This window comes from Lepidochelys kempii, chromosome 18 (genome assembly GCF_965140285.1).
Source record: "Lepidochelys kempii isolate rLepKem1 chromosome 18, rLepKem1.hap1, whole genome shotgun sequence".
NCBI lineage: Eukaryota > Metazoa > Chordata > Testudines > Cheloniidae > Lepidochelys > Lepidochelys kempii.
Window position 1 is genome coordinate 10545541 of NC_136397.1, and position 12384 is coordinate 10557924.

General features: G+C 49.5%; 1 protein-coding gene across 1 annotated transcript in view; it reads left to right on the forward strand.

The window, feature by feature from the left end:
- The window catches only part of LOC144929544 (agmatinase, mitochondrial-like), a 15325-nt gene continuing 2941 nt past the window's right edge, over positions 1 to 12384 (forward strand). The window contains exons 1-6 of the mRNA XM_078849348.1: positions 1 to 583; positions 2243 to 2445; positions 3079 to 3127; positions 6952 to 7147; positions 7815 to 7994; positions 10102 to 10186. Of these exons, the coding sequence (XP_078705474.1) occupies positions 171 to 583; positions 2243 to 2445; positions 3079 to 3127; positions 6952 to 7147; positions 7815 to 7994; positions 10102 to 10186 (1126 nt within the window). The 5' untranslated portion in view covers positions 1 to 170. The remainder of the gene's footprint in view (positions 584 to 2242; positions 2446 to 3078; positions 3128 to 6951; positions 7148 to 7814; positions 7995 to 10101; positions 10187 to 12384) is intronic.

Genomic DNA, 12384 nt, shown 5'->3' on the forward strand with positions numbered 1-12384 from the left:
GGATCTCGGTGTTGCACTTTGAACCTGCCAGGGGGAAGGGAATGAGGGGGGTGACATGAGTGCTGTCTGTCTCTGCTACCCAGCCACTCTCTGCTTTGAACCTGAAGGGCCAGCTCTGGGCGTCTGGGTGTCTGCTGTGCTGGGGGAGGAGGGCTAAGCAGGGGGTGCAGATGGAGGCCCTCTTTCTGCGAGGCAGCCAGCTGCTCTGGAGAATGCTCTGCAAGGAGCGACTCTGCCTTCGGAAGTTCTCGACAACTTTCCTGGCAGCCAAGCTCCAGCCGCCTTTGCTGAGCAGCCCCAGAGCTAACCCGTGTGTGTGGGCCACAGCTCACCCCGCTGCAGCTGGCTCCCTGCCTGGCTTCCATCGTGGGGGCTTGGAGCACCTGCTCGCTGGGCATGGTGCCCCTCGCCGCTTTCTCGCTGGTTCTAGCTTCAATATGCCTCCCAGTGCTCAATTCGTAGCCAGGCCCGTGGGGGTCTGCTCCATGATGAAGCTGCCCGTTCAGACTTCACCAGAGGGACTAGATGCTGCTTTTGTTGGGGTGCCCCTTGACACAGGAACCTCCAACCGTCCTGGTGCAAGGTAAGGGGCAGCTATTAGGCTAAGAGCTGAGGAGGGGGAAGCCACAACCCATGAGATAGGGGCTATTCAAGAAAAATCCCAGGGGAGTCAGTGCTGATGAAAGATTGGGACTGACTGCCTGGTAGCATGCAGGCCTCTTGTTATTCCAGGGAACAGATATGGCAGAATGCAAGGTTTCCCGTACTGCCCTGCCAGTCTGCCTCAGGCGCGTCCTGCAGGGACCAAGAAAAAGCGGGAGAGGGTGGTTTGCTCTTGGTACCCATTCAGTCCTGTTCGGGCTGCTAATGAAGGTGCCAGTTGTCAGAGTGGTTCTGTAATGTGACAGTCAGGGTCCAGACACCCCAGAACAAGGGTCTGAACCCCAAAGAATTTGCAGTTGAATCAACCGACTGAATATAATATTATTGTACTTTAAAAGGACATTGAGTCAAGTCTTTTATGAAAACTGGTGACATGCTGGTCGTGAATATCAGCGTGATGTATGTATGGGTGGTGCATAGAGTTATGTATGGGTGCTGAAAATATGTTCCTATAATATGTTGTGGAGAGAGTTGATAAACCATCTTGCCTGAGACAAAGGAATGGGGATTTACCTGTCTAGGTCAGAGGTGGGCAAACTTTTTGGGCCGAGGGCCACATCTGGACGGGGAAATTGCATGTAGGGCCATGAATGTAGGGATGGGGCAGGGGGTTGGGGTGTGGGAGGGAGTGCAGGGTGTGGGAGGGGGTGCGGTGTGCAGGAGGGGCTCAGGGCAGGGGGTTGAGGTGCGGCAGGGGGCTCAGGGGGCTGGCGTGCAGAAGGGGTGTGGGGTGTGGCAGGAGGCTCAGGGCAGGGGGTTGGGGTGCAGGAGGGGTGCGGCAGGGGGGATTGAGGAAGGGGGGGTTGGGGTGCAGGAGGGGTGAGGGCTCCAGCCTGGCACCACTTACCTTGAGCTGCTCCGGGTGGCAGCAGGGCTATGGCAGGCTCCCTGCCTGCCCTAACGAGATGCCGCTCCCGGAAGCAGCCGGCAGCACGTCCCTCGGCCCTGGGGAATGGGGGGGCAAAGGGCTTCGCGTGCTGCCCTCGTCTGTGGGTACCTCCCCTGAAGCTCCCGTTGGCCACGGTTCTCTGTTCTTTGCCGATGGGAGCTGTGGGGGGCTTTCCGGTTGTGAGCATGGACTAAGCACTTCAGCAGATGGATCATGTGTGGCTCCAGTCAGAGACTTTCTTGTAAATCTGGTGTGACTGGCAAAGAGTTTCAAAAGCACCTGACAATTTAGACACTTTAAAGGGAGCGGAGGTTGAAAAGGTGGGTGTTCAGCATATCTGAAAAGCAAGCCCCTGAAAATCTTTTCAGGTTGGCCACCCAGAATCAGAGTCACATGTGAAAATCTTTGCATGCACTCTCGATTTGCAGTAAGCTCTCTGCCTGGATCTACAGATGACCTGTCTGTTGAAACCATTCGGCCATACTCATTATGCATCTGACGTAGACTATCACAACCACAATATAGTCCCACTTGAAACATTTGCCGCAATGGTCTTTCCAGCCTTCAACTCCTAAGTGTCTAGGAGGAGTGTGTGCCCAACCAGCCATGTGTTCAGAATCCCCGGGTTCTATACAAGTTTCGTCCTCGAACCATCCCAGATAATGAAGTGTGGGATTCTTTCCCTTCCAGGTTCGGCCCTCGCCATATTCGAGCGGAGTCGGGCATGGTGAGAATGTATAACCCCAGCACTGGGGCAGCACCTTTCCATTCCCTCATGGTTGCTGACATTGGTGATGTGAATGTGAACCTCTACAACCTGCAGGACAGCTGCAGGCAAATCCGAGAAGCCTATCAGAAGATTGTGGCAGCTGGCTGCATTCCCCTCACGATGGGTAAGGAACCCAGGGCTGGGCCCAATCTCATGCTTTGCTGTTAAAACACCAGAAAGTGGGCACCTGGAAGAATAGCAGGATCCATTAAAGCCACCTCCCCCCTTCTGCCCCATACACTGCAATGGATACAGACTAATTTATTAACAGGGTCTTGAGAGTGCAACGGAGCTCCTCTCTCCTCCCCGCTGAGATAATTCAGTCTCCTGCAGCTGCTCCCAGACCTTTGCTGCTGCTGGTTCAGCTCTGGGGCTGGGGCTGGGGGAGAGGCACCTCTCCCCCAGCCTGCTGCGGCGAGAGAGGGCTGTATATCCGGGATCTGCATTCAGAAGCTGGCCTTGAGTCCCAGCTGCAGCAAGAGAGTGACAGCCAGCTGGATTTTTGAAAGCTTTTAAAAAGAGAAGCTGCCCCTTTTTATACTATCTGCCACCAATTAAAGCTGCAGGGAAGGTAGTTAGATGAATAAAGGCTGTTGCTTCGAAAGGATGAGCTCTCTCTTTGTGAAGTGCGGATGTGTTCCCCTATGAGAGGAGTGGTGCAATATGAATGTAGCTTGCTATGACTGGAAAATATATCTGGTCAGTGCTGGCCTGTTCTTATTACATAGCATGTTCTCTGTTCCCTGTCCCGTTGCAGGTGGTGATCACACAATAACATACCCGATCCTGCAGGCAGTGGCAGAAAAGTAAGTTTAAAGTCTTTTCTCAAGACTAAACATGCCCAATTTTTGGTCACTTTTTCTCATAGGTCAGGCTTCCTAACCCTTTTATCATTTTGGTCGCTCTCCTCTGGACTCTCTCCAATTCGTCCATATCTTTCTTAAAGTGTGGTGCCCAGACCTGGACACAATACCCCAGCAGAGGCCTCATTATTGCTGTGTGTAGTGGGGCAATTTACCTCCCTTGTCTTACCTACAACACTCCCGTTTATACACCCCAGAATGTTGTTAGCCTTTTTCGCCACAGCATCACATTGTTGGCTTATAATCAACTTATGATCTACTATAACCCCCACACCCTTTTCAGCAGTCTGACCACCTGGCCAGTTATTCTCCATTTTGTAGTTGTGCATTTGATTTTTCCTTCCTCGTGTACTGCTTTGCACTTGTCCTTATTTAATTTCATCTTGTTGATTTCATACCAATTCTCCAATTTGTCAAAATTGTTTGGAATTCTCATACCGTCCTCCAAAGTGCAAGCGACCCCCTCACGGCTTGGTGTCATCTGCAGTGTTTAGAACATCCTCTCCATTCCGTTAGCCAAGTCATTGATGAAAATGTTGAATAGCACTGAACTCAGGCTAGACCCCTACGGGACCCCACCAGATGTGGCCTCCCAATTTGACAGCATACCTTTGATAAATACTCTGAGTACGGTCTTCAACCAGTTTTGCACCCACCTTAAAGTAATTTCATCTAGACTACATTTTGCTAGTTTGCTTATGAGACTGTTATGTGGGACTGTGTCCAAAGCCATACTGTATAGCCATACAATCTAGACACATCATGTCTACAGCTTCCCCCCCCGTCAACTAGATCAGTAACCCTGTCGAAAAAGAAATTTGGTGGGGTTGGCATGATTTCTTCTTGATGAATCCCTTGTGGCTATTCTTTATAACCCTAGTATCCTGTAGGTGCTTACAAATTGATTACTTAATAATATATTCCAGATTCTTTCATCTATTGAAGTTAGGCTGACTGGTCTATAATTCCCCAGGTCCTCTTTGTTCCCCTTTTTAAAGATCATCACAATGTTTGCTTTTCTCCAGACCTCTGGGACCTTACTTGCCCTCCCTGAGTTCTCAGACATAATCATGAACTGTTCTGAGATTTCCCCAGCTAGTTCCTTAAGTACCCTAAAATGAATTTCATCAGGCTCTGCTGACTTGAATACATCTAATTTAAAGAAATATTCTTTAACTTGTTCTTTTTCTATTTTGGCTTGCATTCCTTCCTTCTTGTTCTTAACATTACTTGTGTTAAGTATTGGGTCACAATACTTTTTAGTGAAGACTGTAGTATTATCTAGTATTATGTAGTATTAAGACTGTTATCTTTTTAGTGAAGACTGTAGTATTCAGACATTACACAGCTCAGCCTTCTTAATGTCGTCAGTTATTAGCTTCCCTCTCTGCTAAATGGAGGACCTACACTTTCCTTTGTGTCTCTAATCCTACTCATGTATTCATAGAACCTCTTCTTATTGCCTTTTATGTCGCTTGGTAGGTGTAACTCATTTTGTGCCCGTCTTTCTGATTTTGTCCCTACATGCTTGTGCTATTCTTTTATACTCATCATCAGCAATTTGTCCATGTTTCCACGTTTTTGTAGGCTTCCTTTTTAATTTTCAGGTCATTAAAGAACTGCTGATGGAGCCATCTTAGCTTCCTACTGTTCTTCTTATCTTTCCAATGGCTCCTCAGACACTTGGGGTTCCAGGGTTCGTGTAATCAGACAGGGTTGGAGAGTCATGTGAGGGATAAAGTCGGGCTGCAGCAGTATCCGTCAGTCAATAGCTAGATGCTGGCAATCTTCCTCTTTGCTCCTCTCACTTACCCAGAGCTTGTTTGTGCTGATCCCAGCTGGCATCTTGTGTCTGCACTCTGTCTCTGGCTATCTTTGTCCTAGAGTTAATTGGTGCGCTCATGTGCTTATTGCCTTCCTGAACCTGCTGAATAGAAAGATGCCTTCTCAGAGGTCTGAAGCCATAGGAATCTAGGGTGGGAAGAAGACCTTGACAAATCAATTGTATGATCTGTTTGGCATCTAGATCTCTATCATTGTGAAGAATCCAAGATTTTATGCTGAAAGATTGAACAAGGTCAGAACTACTTGTTGTTAGAGAGCTTATTCCTTCACTCTCCCACTTCCCTGGTCCTTCTCGCATGAACAGAGAGCAACAATACCCGAAGTCCGAAGGTGCAAACAATTCAATGTTTATTGGGGTGAACTTCCAGCAAGCTTAAATACAAGTTCCTTTTTCCTTATTTTCGAATCCCAACTTACTTCCTGTTTGCCCCTAATTTATACAGTAATATTCTTAGCTATACCTTAACCAATCATTCTACTGAAATTTAACTAACCAATCCTAACATATTGTAACGTGATTAGCTAACCAATTATATCCTACCACCTTAATTAGTTTACACCCAGCAAAATTAATTATAAAGCAGACAGAAACAATCACAGAACCAGACAGAGACCATGCCAATAAACAATAGCAAAGTGGGAACTATAATGACAAAACAATACAGAAGTGAGGATTTCACATCCCAGCTATTGATAAGTGAGTTCTTGCCAGACAGGATGCTATCAACCTAAGTTTCCTTTTACATTTTCTAGGCACTTCCCTTTCTCTGGAGGTGATAGGAATACAATCCTGTCCTGATAGTGCCTGACAGCCCAATAGCACCTTATTTCAATGTGACTAGTTTGGAATGTGAGGATGTGACTGTTCGCTTCCTAGCTTATGGCTGCTTCTGCTGCTTAGCCAAAGGCCTTAGCCTAAGAACAGGGCCTCAAACTGTCACAGTAAGAGAAGGCCCTTACACCAGCAGACAGTGATTTTGATTCTTTCTTTTATACCTCTAGAACTAGCCAAGTGATAAGAATACCCCTAAATTCTTAAAGTACAGGCCTTTGCAGACAGGCCTGAATATCTATATCCTAACACTTGTGACAAAGTTCCTCCTCTGCCTTGGTGGGGCCTGCGCTTTTTGGCAGATTTGCTCCCCTCAGAGGTTCATGGCAGCCCTCAGTTTGGCCACTTCTGCTAGAGGCGCTAACCTCATCGCCAGCCAGCGTGGGGGAAACTTCTCCACCATCTCTGTTGTCCCACCTAGGGGGTCAGGGACAGGCCAGATCCCTTTCCAAATTAGACCTTCCCTTCTGGTGTTGCTCACAGCCCAGGTCAACTCCTCCTGTGTCCGATCGGGAGTTGGGGGGAACCCAGGCCCACCCTCTACTCCAGGTTCCAGCCCAGGGCCCTGTGGATAGCAGCTGTCTAAGTCTCCTGTATCCGCTGTGTGACAGCTACAACCCCCTGAGCTACTTCCCCATGGCCTCCCCCCAGCACCTTCTTTATCCTCACTGCAGGATCTTCCTTCTGAAGCCTGATCATGCTTGTACTCCTCAGTCCTCCAGCAGCATGCCTTCTTGCTCCTTGTATGCCCCCCTCCAAACAGATGGGAGGTCCTTGTTAAAAATCAGGTGTCCTGATTAATCTGCCTGCCATAATTGATTCTAGTAAATTCTTAATTGGCTCCAGGTGTCTTAATTGGTTCTAGCAGGTTCCTGATTGCTCTAGGGCAGCCCCTGCTCTGGTTACTCAGGGAACCGAAAACTAGTCATCCTGTGGCCAGTATATTTGCCTTCGACCGGACTCCTGTACCCCACTGGTCTCGGTCTGTCACATACTGTAAGCACCTGTGTTAACCAAAGCATCCACCCAAATGCATGGGAGCATGGGGCTGGAGCTAAGGCCGTGTTTGTGCCTGCCCTGTCCCCATTAGGCATGGTCCCGTGGGACTGGTGCACGTGGATGCTCACACTGACACTGGAGACACAGCGCTGGGGGAGAAGATCTACCATGGGACGCCATTCCGACGCTGCGTGGACGAGGGGCTCCTGGACTGCAAACGCGTGGTTCAGATCGGAATCAGAGGCTCCTCCTACACCCCCGATCCCTACAAATACTGCTGGGACCAGGTAGCGTATACCGCTGCCAAAACCTTCTCTACTCTCCGCCGGGCCCAGCCTGTGCAGTCAGGGCCAAAATGGCCATTGATTTCAGTGCTGGGAATAACAATATGTCCCTCTTCTTCCTGAGACGGCTGCTGAGAGGCTTGCTGAGTGTGTGTGATGTGAGATCCTCAGACAAAAGGTGCAAGATGATATTGTTCATTAACTGATGCCGTGGCATGGAACACTTCTCCCACTCCAGTCCCTGCAACTAAGACACTTAGAGCAGGACAAAAGCCACCCGCTGCCATTCTTTTCATTTATTGTCCCTCTCTCCTCCTTTTGCACCAGATGGCAAGGGAATGGCACCCCCCTTCCCTCATTGCTCTCCTGTCTGTGCTGTTTCCAGCAGCATATGCCCTGAACAGCTTCACCTGTGGGGAAAGCGCTACTTGCCAGGGCAGGTGGAGACCATAGTCTGTCCTACGTGGGGGCAGAATGGAAGAGAGAGCAAATGCGAGACCACAGAATGGCTGGAAGCACCAGTTGTGATCCGCAGAAGACACTTGCTTTGGCCAGTTAGAGCTGTTTGCATAAACGTTACACTGGACCACTGCTCTCTCCACCCGTTTCCTTTCCCCAGCAGCGTGTTTCAAGCAGGTGAAGCCAACCTTTCTTCTCCTTCCTCCACCAGGGTTTCTGTGTCGTCCTGGCTGAAGACTGCTGGCTGAAGTCATTGGTACCACTGATGGGGGAGGTGAGAAAGCAGATGGGAGCCAAGCCCATTTACATCAGCTTTGATATTGATGGATTGGACCCTGCATATGCCCCTGGCACAGGGACACCTGAAATTGCTGGTCTCACACCTGCTCAGGTAAGGAGATGCTCAGACTTTATTTCTGAATGTGCAGAGTGGATGCAGGGAAAACCTGGCTCCCTTTAAAGGAAGTCCCAGGGCTTACACTGTCTGCCCCTAGAAATCATAGAATCATCGAATATCATGATTGGAAGGGACCTCAGGAGGTCCTCTAGTCCAACCCCCTGCTCAAAGCAGGACCAAGCCCCAATTTTTGCCCCAAATCCCTAAATGGCCCCCTCGAGGATTGAACTGAAAACCCTGAGTTTAGCAGGCCAATGCTCAAACCACTGAGCTATCCCTCCCCCCTAAGCCGGACACACTTTCTCCTTTCCCAGACACACAGCTTGGGATCTCATTCCCCTTGTCCCAGCACACAGGGCAGTTCACAGACAACTGCCTGGAGATCAGAGTAGCTCCCTCCATAGGCAAGTCAATACCCCTGACAGACACAGGCACATTTCCTTCACTGTCACACTTCTCCACCCAGCTAACAGGTAAGGTCCAGGGACACTCATCTTCCGTTCTCCTCGCCTTCCCACCCTGCTGCCTAGACACAGCCATCAGCTCACAAGGCTGCCTAGGCTCATCCAGACTTTCCTTACCAAGCACCTTGCCACTCCCAACAGATCCCCTGCCCTTCCTGCGTTTTCCCCGCACTCAGGTGGGGTCTCAGCTCCCACTGTGCTCAGCGCTGCCCTTGCTGTCCCAGTGGGGCAGGCAGCGAGCTCGCTGCTTTCCTCACTGCATCAGAGCCAGCGTGAGCCCCCTCCGGTGTGCAAGGGGGGCAGGGAGCCCCAGGGGTCTGGTTACAGGCAGGCAGTAGCCTGAACCTAGCAGGTCCTCCCCCTGCCAGCCAGGTCATCTGCATTTTCACTGACCATTTCCCTCTCCACCGATTGGTTCCCTGATTCAAATTCAAACCCTCGGCAGTTAGAGGAGCAGGGCCTGGATCCTGTCCCAAAGAGGCACAGTCACCCCACAACAAGGTCTTGCAGTTGGTATCCTGGAGCACCACCCGTCCTGTGTCTGCACAGGGATCTGGGCCATAGGCAGGGCGAGGGGCTTCATCCCTGGGACCCTCACACAGCCCCTCAGCATCTGAGGCTGCACCACCCAGGGCCTGACAACAGTTCTCTCTGTCCCAGGATCTCGCCACCCCAGGAATGTCTCCCCATTGACCACACCTTCTGCTCCCACTGGAGGTCCGAGGGGCCTGGCCCCAGGAGACTCCACACAGACAGATAGGTTGGGCTCAGGAGTGGGAGCCTGTCCACCTCCCCACCCATCTGGCTGACGGAGTCTATGGCCTTGGGACCCAGCAAGGGAGCTAGACACCGGGGCTTTTCCACAGGGTCCCCCTGGTTCAAATCTCCAGCCTGCTCAAAGGCAGTGAGGTGGGCATCCACATCTCCCCCCCCCCCCTCGCCCCTTAACCAGGGGCAGCAATTTAGTCTCGAGGTTCCCTGCGGAACTGGCACCCCGGGGTCTATCCCCACTCACCCCTGGGAGGTCCCCTAGGCCTCTCCGCTCCCCCACCGCCAGTTCATGCTGCTGCTGCTTCTGCAGCTCTTTCTTGGACTCTTGCTGTCTCTCACAGTCCTCTTGCTCTCTCGGACTCAGCTCCAATCCCGTCCGTCTCCGATCCCCCGATGGGGAACCCGATCGTGAAGACCCTCGTCTGGTCGGGGACAGGAGTCTTGGGGATGAATCTAAGGGTCAAGGAACTAAATGGGATTTAGAAGTCTTTAAACAAGAAACTTGGCAGAGCGGGAACTGAAATCATTGAGAACTCCTATTGTGTCCTGCCTATAATCTAGAGAGAGATTGGAAGTTACCCTTCTAGTATAGGAAAAGCCACTGCTAAGGGAGATTGAGCTGATATACAGTTTGATGGTGTCTCAGTATTTATACATCTAAGCCTCTGCTTTCCGCTCACTCCGGATCAATATGTAACAAACAAAGAGCACTAGGTTACAGCAGTGATCTCGGACTGTATCTTCTCAGATTTCATGTCAGCTGTGTTTAAAAACGAAAACACCCCCTCGGCTATTTAAATATATAGAGTGTTTTCAAAGTTAACAATTTGGGTACCTAGTAACTAGCCCTTTCTTACCTTCCCTAGGCTTTGGAGATCATTCGTGGGTGCCAAGGACTGAATATAGTGGGATGTGACCTTGTTGAAGTTGCACCAATCTATGATGCTTCTGGTGAGTCACAGGAAATATTTGGGACAATAAAGCAAACTTAGAGAACTGCTGCATACCATGTTTGTCAGTAGTAGATTGGGTCCTGTTTAGCTGTGGGCACTGGACGCTGTCTAGAGTTCAAAACAAAAAGACAGATATTTGGTCCTGGACAGTTTGAGCATCCCTAGAGAACATAGTGATGGCTGTTGGAAATACTTATAGTCAGATTTCAGAGTAACAGCCGTGTTAGTCTGTATTCGCAAAAAGAAAAGGAGCACTTGTGGCACCTTAGAGACTAACCAATTTATTTGAGCATAAGCTTTCGTGAGCTACAAAAAAGCTTATGCTCAAATAAATTGGTTAGTCTCTAAGGTGCCAAAAGTACTCCTTTTCTTTTTACTTATAGTCAGCTATTCCTACTCTGTGTATTACCGACAATTCAAACAGCATGTTGCATGAGAATATTTAAGAAAATGCAGAGTAGTCTTTAGAAATCTAGCAACAGTGATTTCAGGGTATGCTAGAGTGTGTGACCACCAGGATGTCGGGGACAAATAGTGCTGTGTAAACAGGAGAGGCCACAGCTCTTGTATAACCAAGATATGGATTCCTCAGCGTTAGTCAAAACTCAGCTCAGTACTCTAAACAGCTGGAAGGTAAGAATCACTTGTGAATGAACTGCTGTGTTTGTGTAAATCTGTACTTCCATTCTGCAGTTCTGTAGCCCCTTCAGTGCAAGCACCTCAACCACTAATGATCTGATCCACTTGGTCCCCTTGTCGCTCCCTTTTCAGATGGAGGAAACTGAGCTACAGGGAGGTGACAGGACCTGTCACAGCTCACTCACCAAACTTGCTGGTGGAGGCAGTAAATAAAAGCCAGTTTTCTGGACTCAAAGTCCAGTGCTTTAACCACTAAGCAATCCTTCCTCTGTACTGCTGTGGCAGCCAGGTAAATGCAAAGAGACATCGGTCCTGCCCTTGGTGACAGAGGCGACTCCATGCTTCAACAGCAATAAAGAAAAAACAATATTTAAAACTAATTTAATTTAGAAAAACCAATATTTGAACCTGTTATGTTCAGAAACTGTGGTAGGCAAAGCGCACCCTGTAATAAGATGATGGCTGTATTAGGTTCATGTCCTGCCAAAGGCACACTTTTTAGCAGAACACTCTGCTCATGGAATTGACTTTGTCATATGTATATACACGCAGCCGGGCTCATGCAGGGAGAGAAGTGCTTGCTTTAAGAAACACCAAAAAAAAAACCCCAAAACCCCAAACACTGTATCTGGTTCCTGGAGATCTGTAGAGACTATAACAACACTGGACGGTCCTGTCCCGGGGCCACTCTGCCTTTGGATTGATTTCAGTGTGAGTTATACACATAAAGGGACAGACCTGGGCTTTGGCCACACCGGCACTTCACAGTGCTGCAACTTTCTCGCTCAGGGAGGTGAAAAAACATCCCCCTGAGCGCAGCAAGTTACAGCGCCATAAAGCTAATCCCCTTGTGGAGGTGGAGTACCAGGAGAGCTCTCTCCCAGCACGGGCGCGTGACCACACTCGCTCCCGCGGCAGCGCTTTGAAGTTTCGAGTGTGGCCCTGCCCCTGGAGTCTTAGGTTGCATTTATGCTGGCAAAAGTCAGCTGGTCACGATGGGTGTAGCTCCCACAGTGTAGCAATGGTTGTGATGCACTCTCTGTATAGAGTGTGAAGATAGTGTAACTGGAATATGCTTCATGCAGAAGGTCTCTTGTAAGGTATCATTACAAAGCTTATAATCCACTGAGTGTGGTCATCCTAGTTGTAGAAATGTATCACTCTTGTATCAAAAACTAGAAATATGAAATATAACTCTGAGGGCCTATTGTAGTTATGCAAATGGGCCATGAATGGTGGCTTGGAATCTTGATGGCTCCCATCGACCAGGACAATTGACTGTGGATGGCTCTGTTTGCAGGCAGGCCTTCCTGTGAGTCAGGCTGGGAGGAAAGGCGGCTTGGGGTCTCACAGGACATGTGACTATGTCACCTGAACTGGAATCCATCTTTAACCTGGTGTTTTTCCACTGAGAAGGAGGGGTGGGAACCCAGAGGGACAAAGGATTCCCGCCTGATGCAAAAGATATATAAGTGGGTGGAACAGAACAAGGGCGGCAGCCATCGTGAGGAATCTCCTAGCTACCACCTGAGCTGGAACAAGGGCTGTACCTGGGGA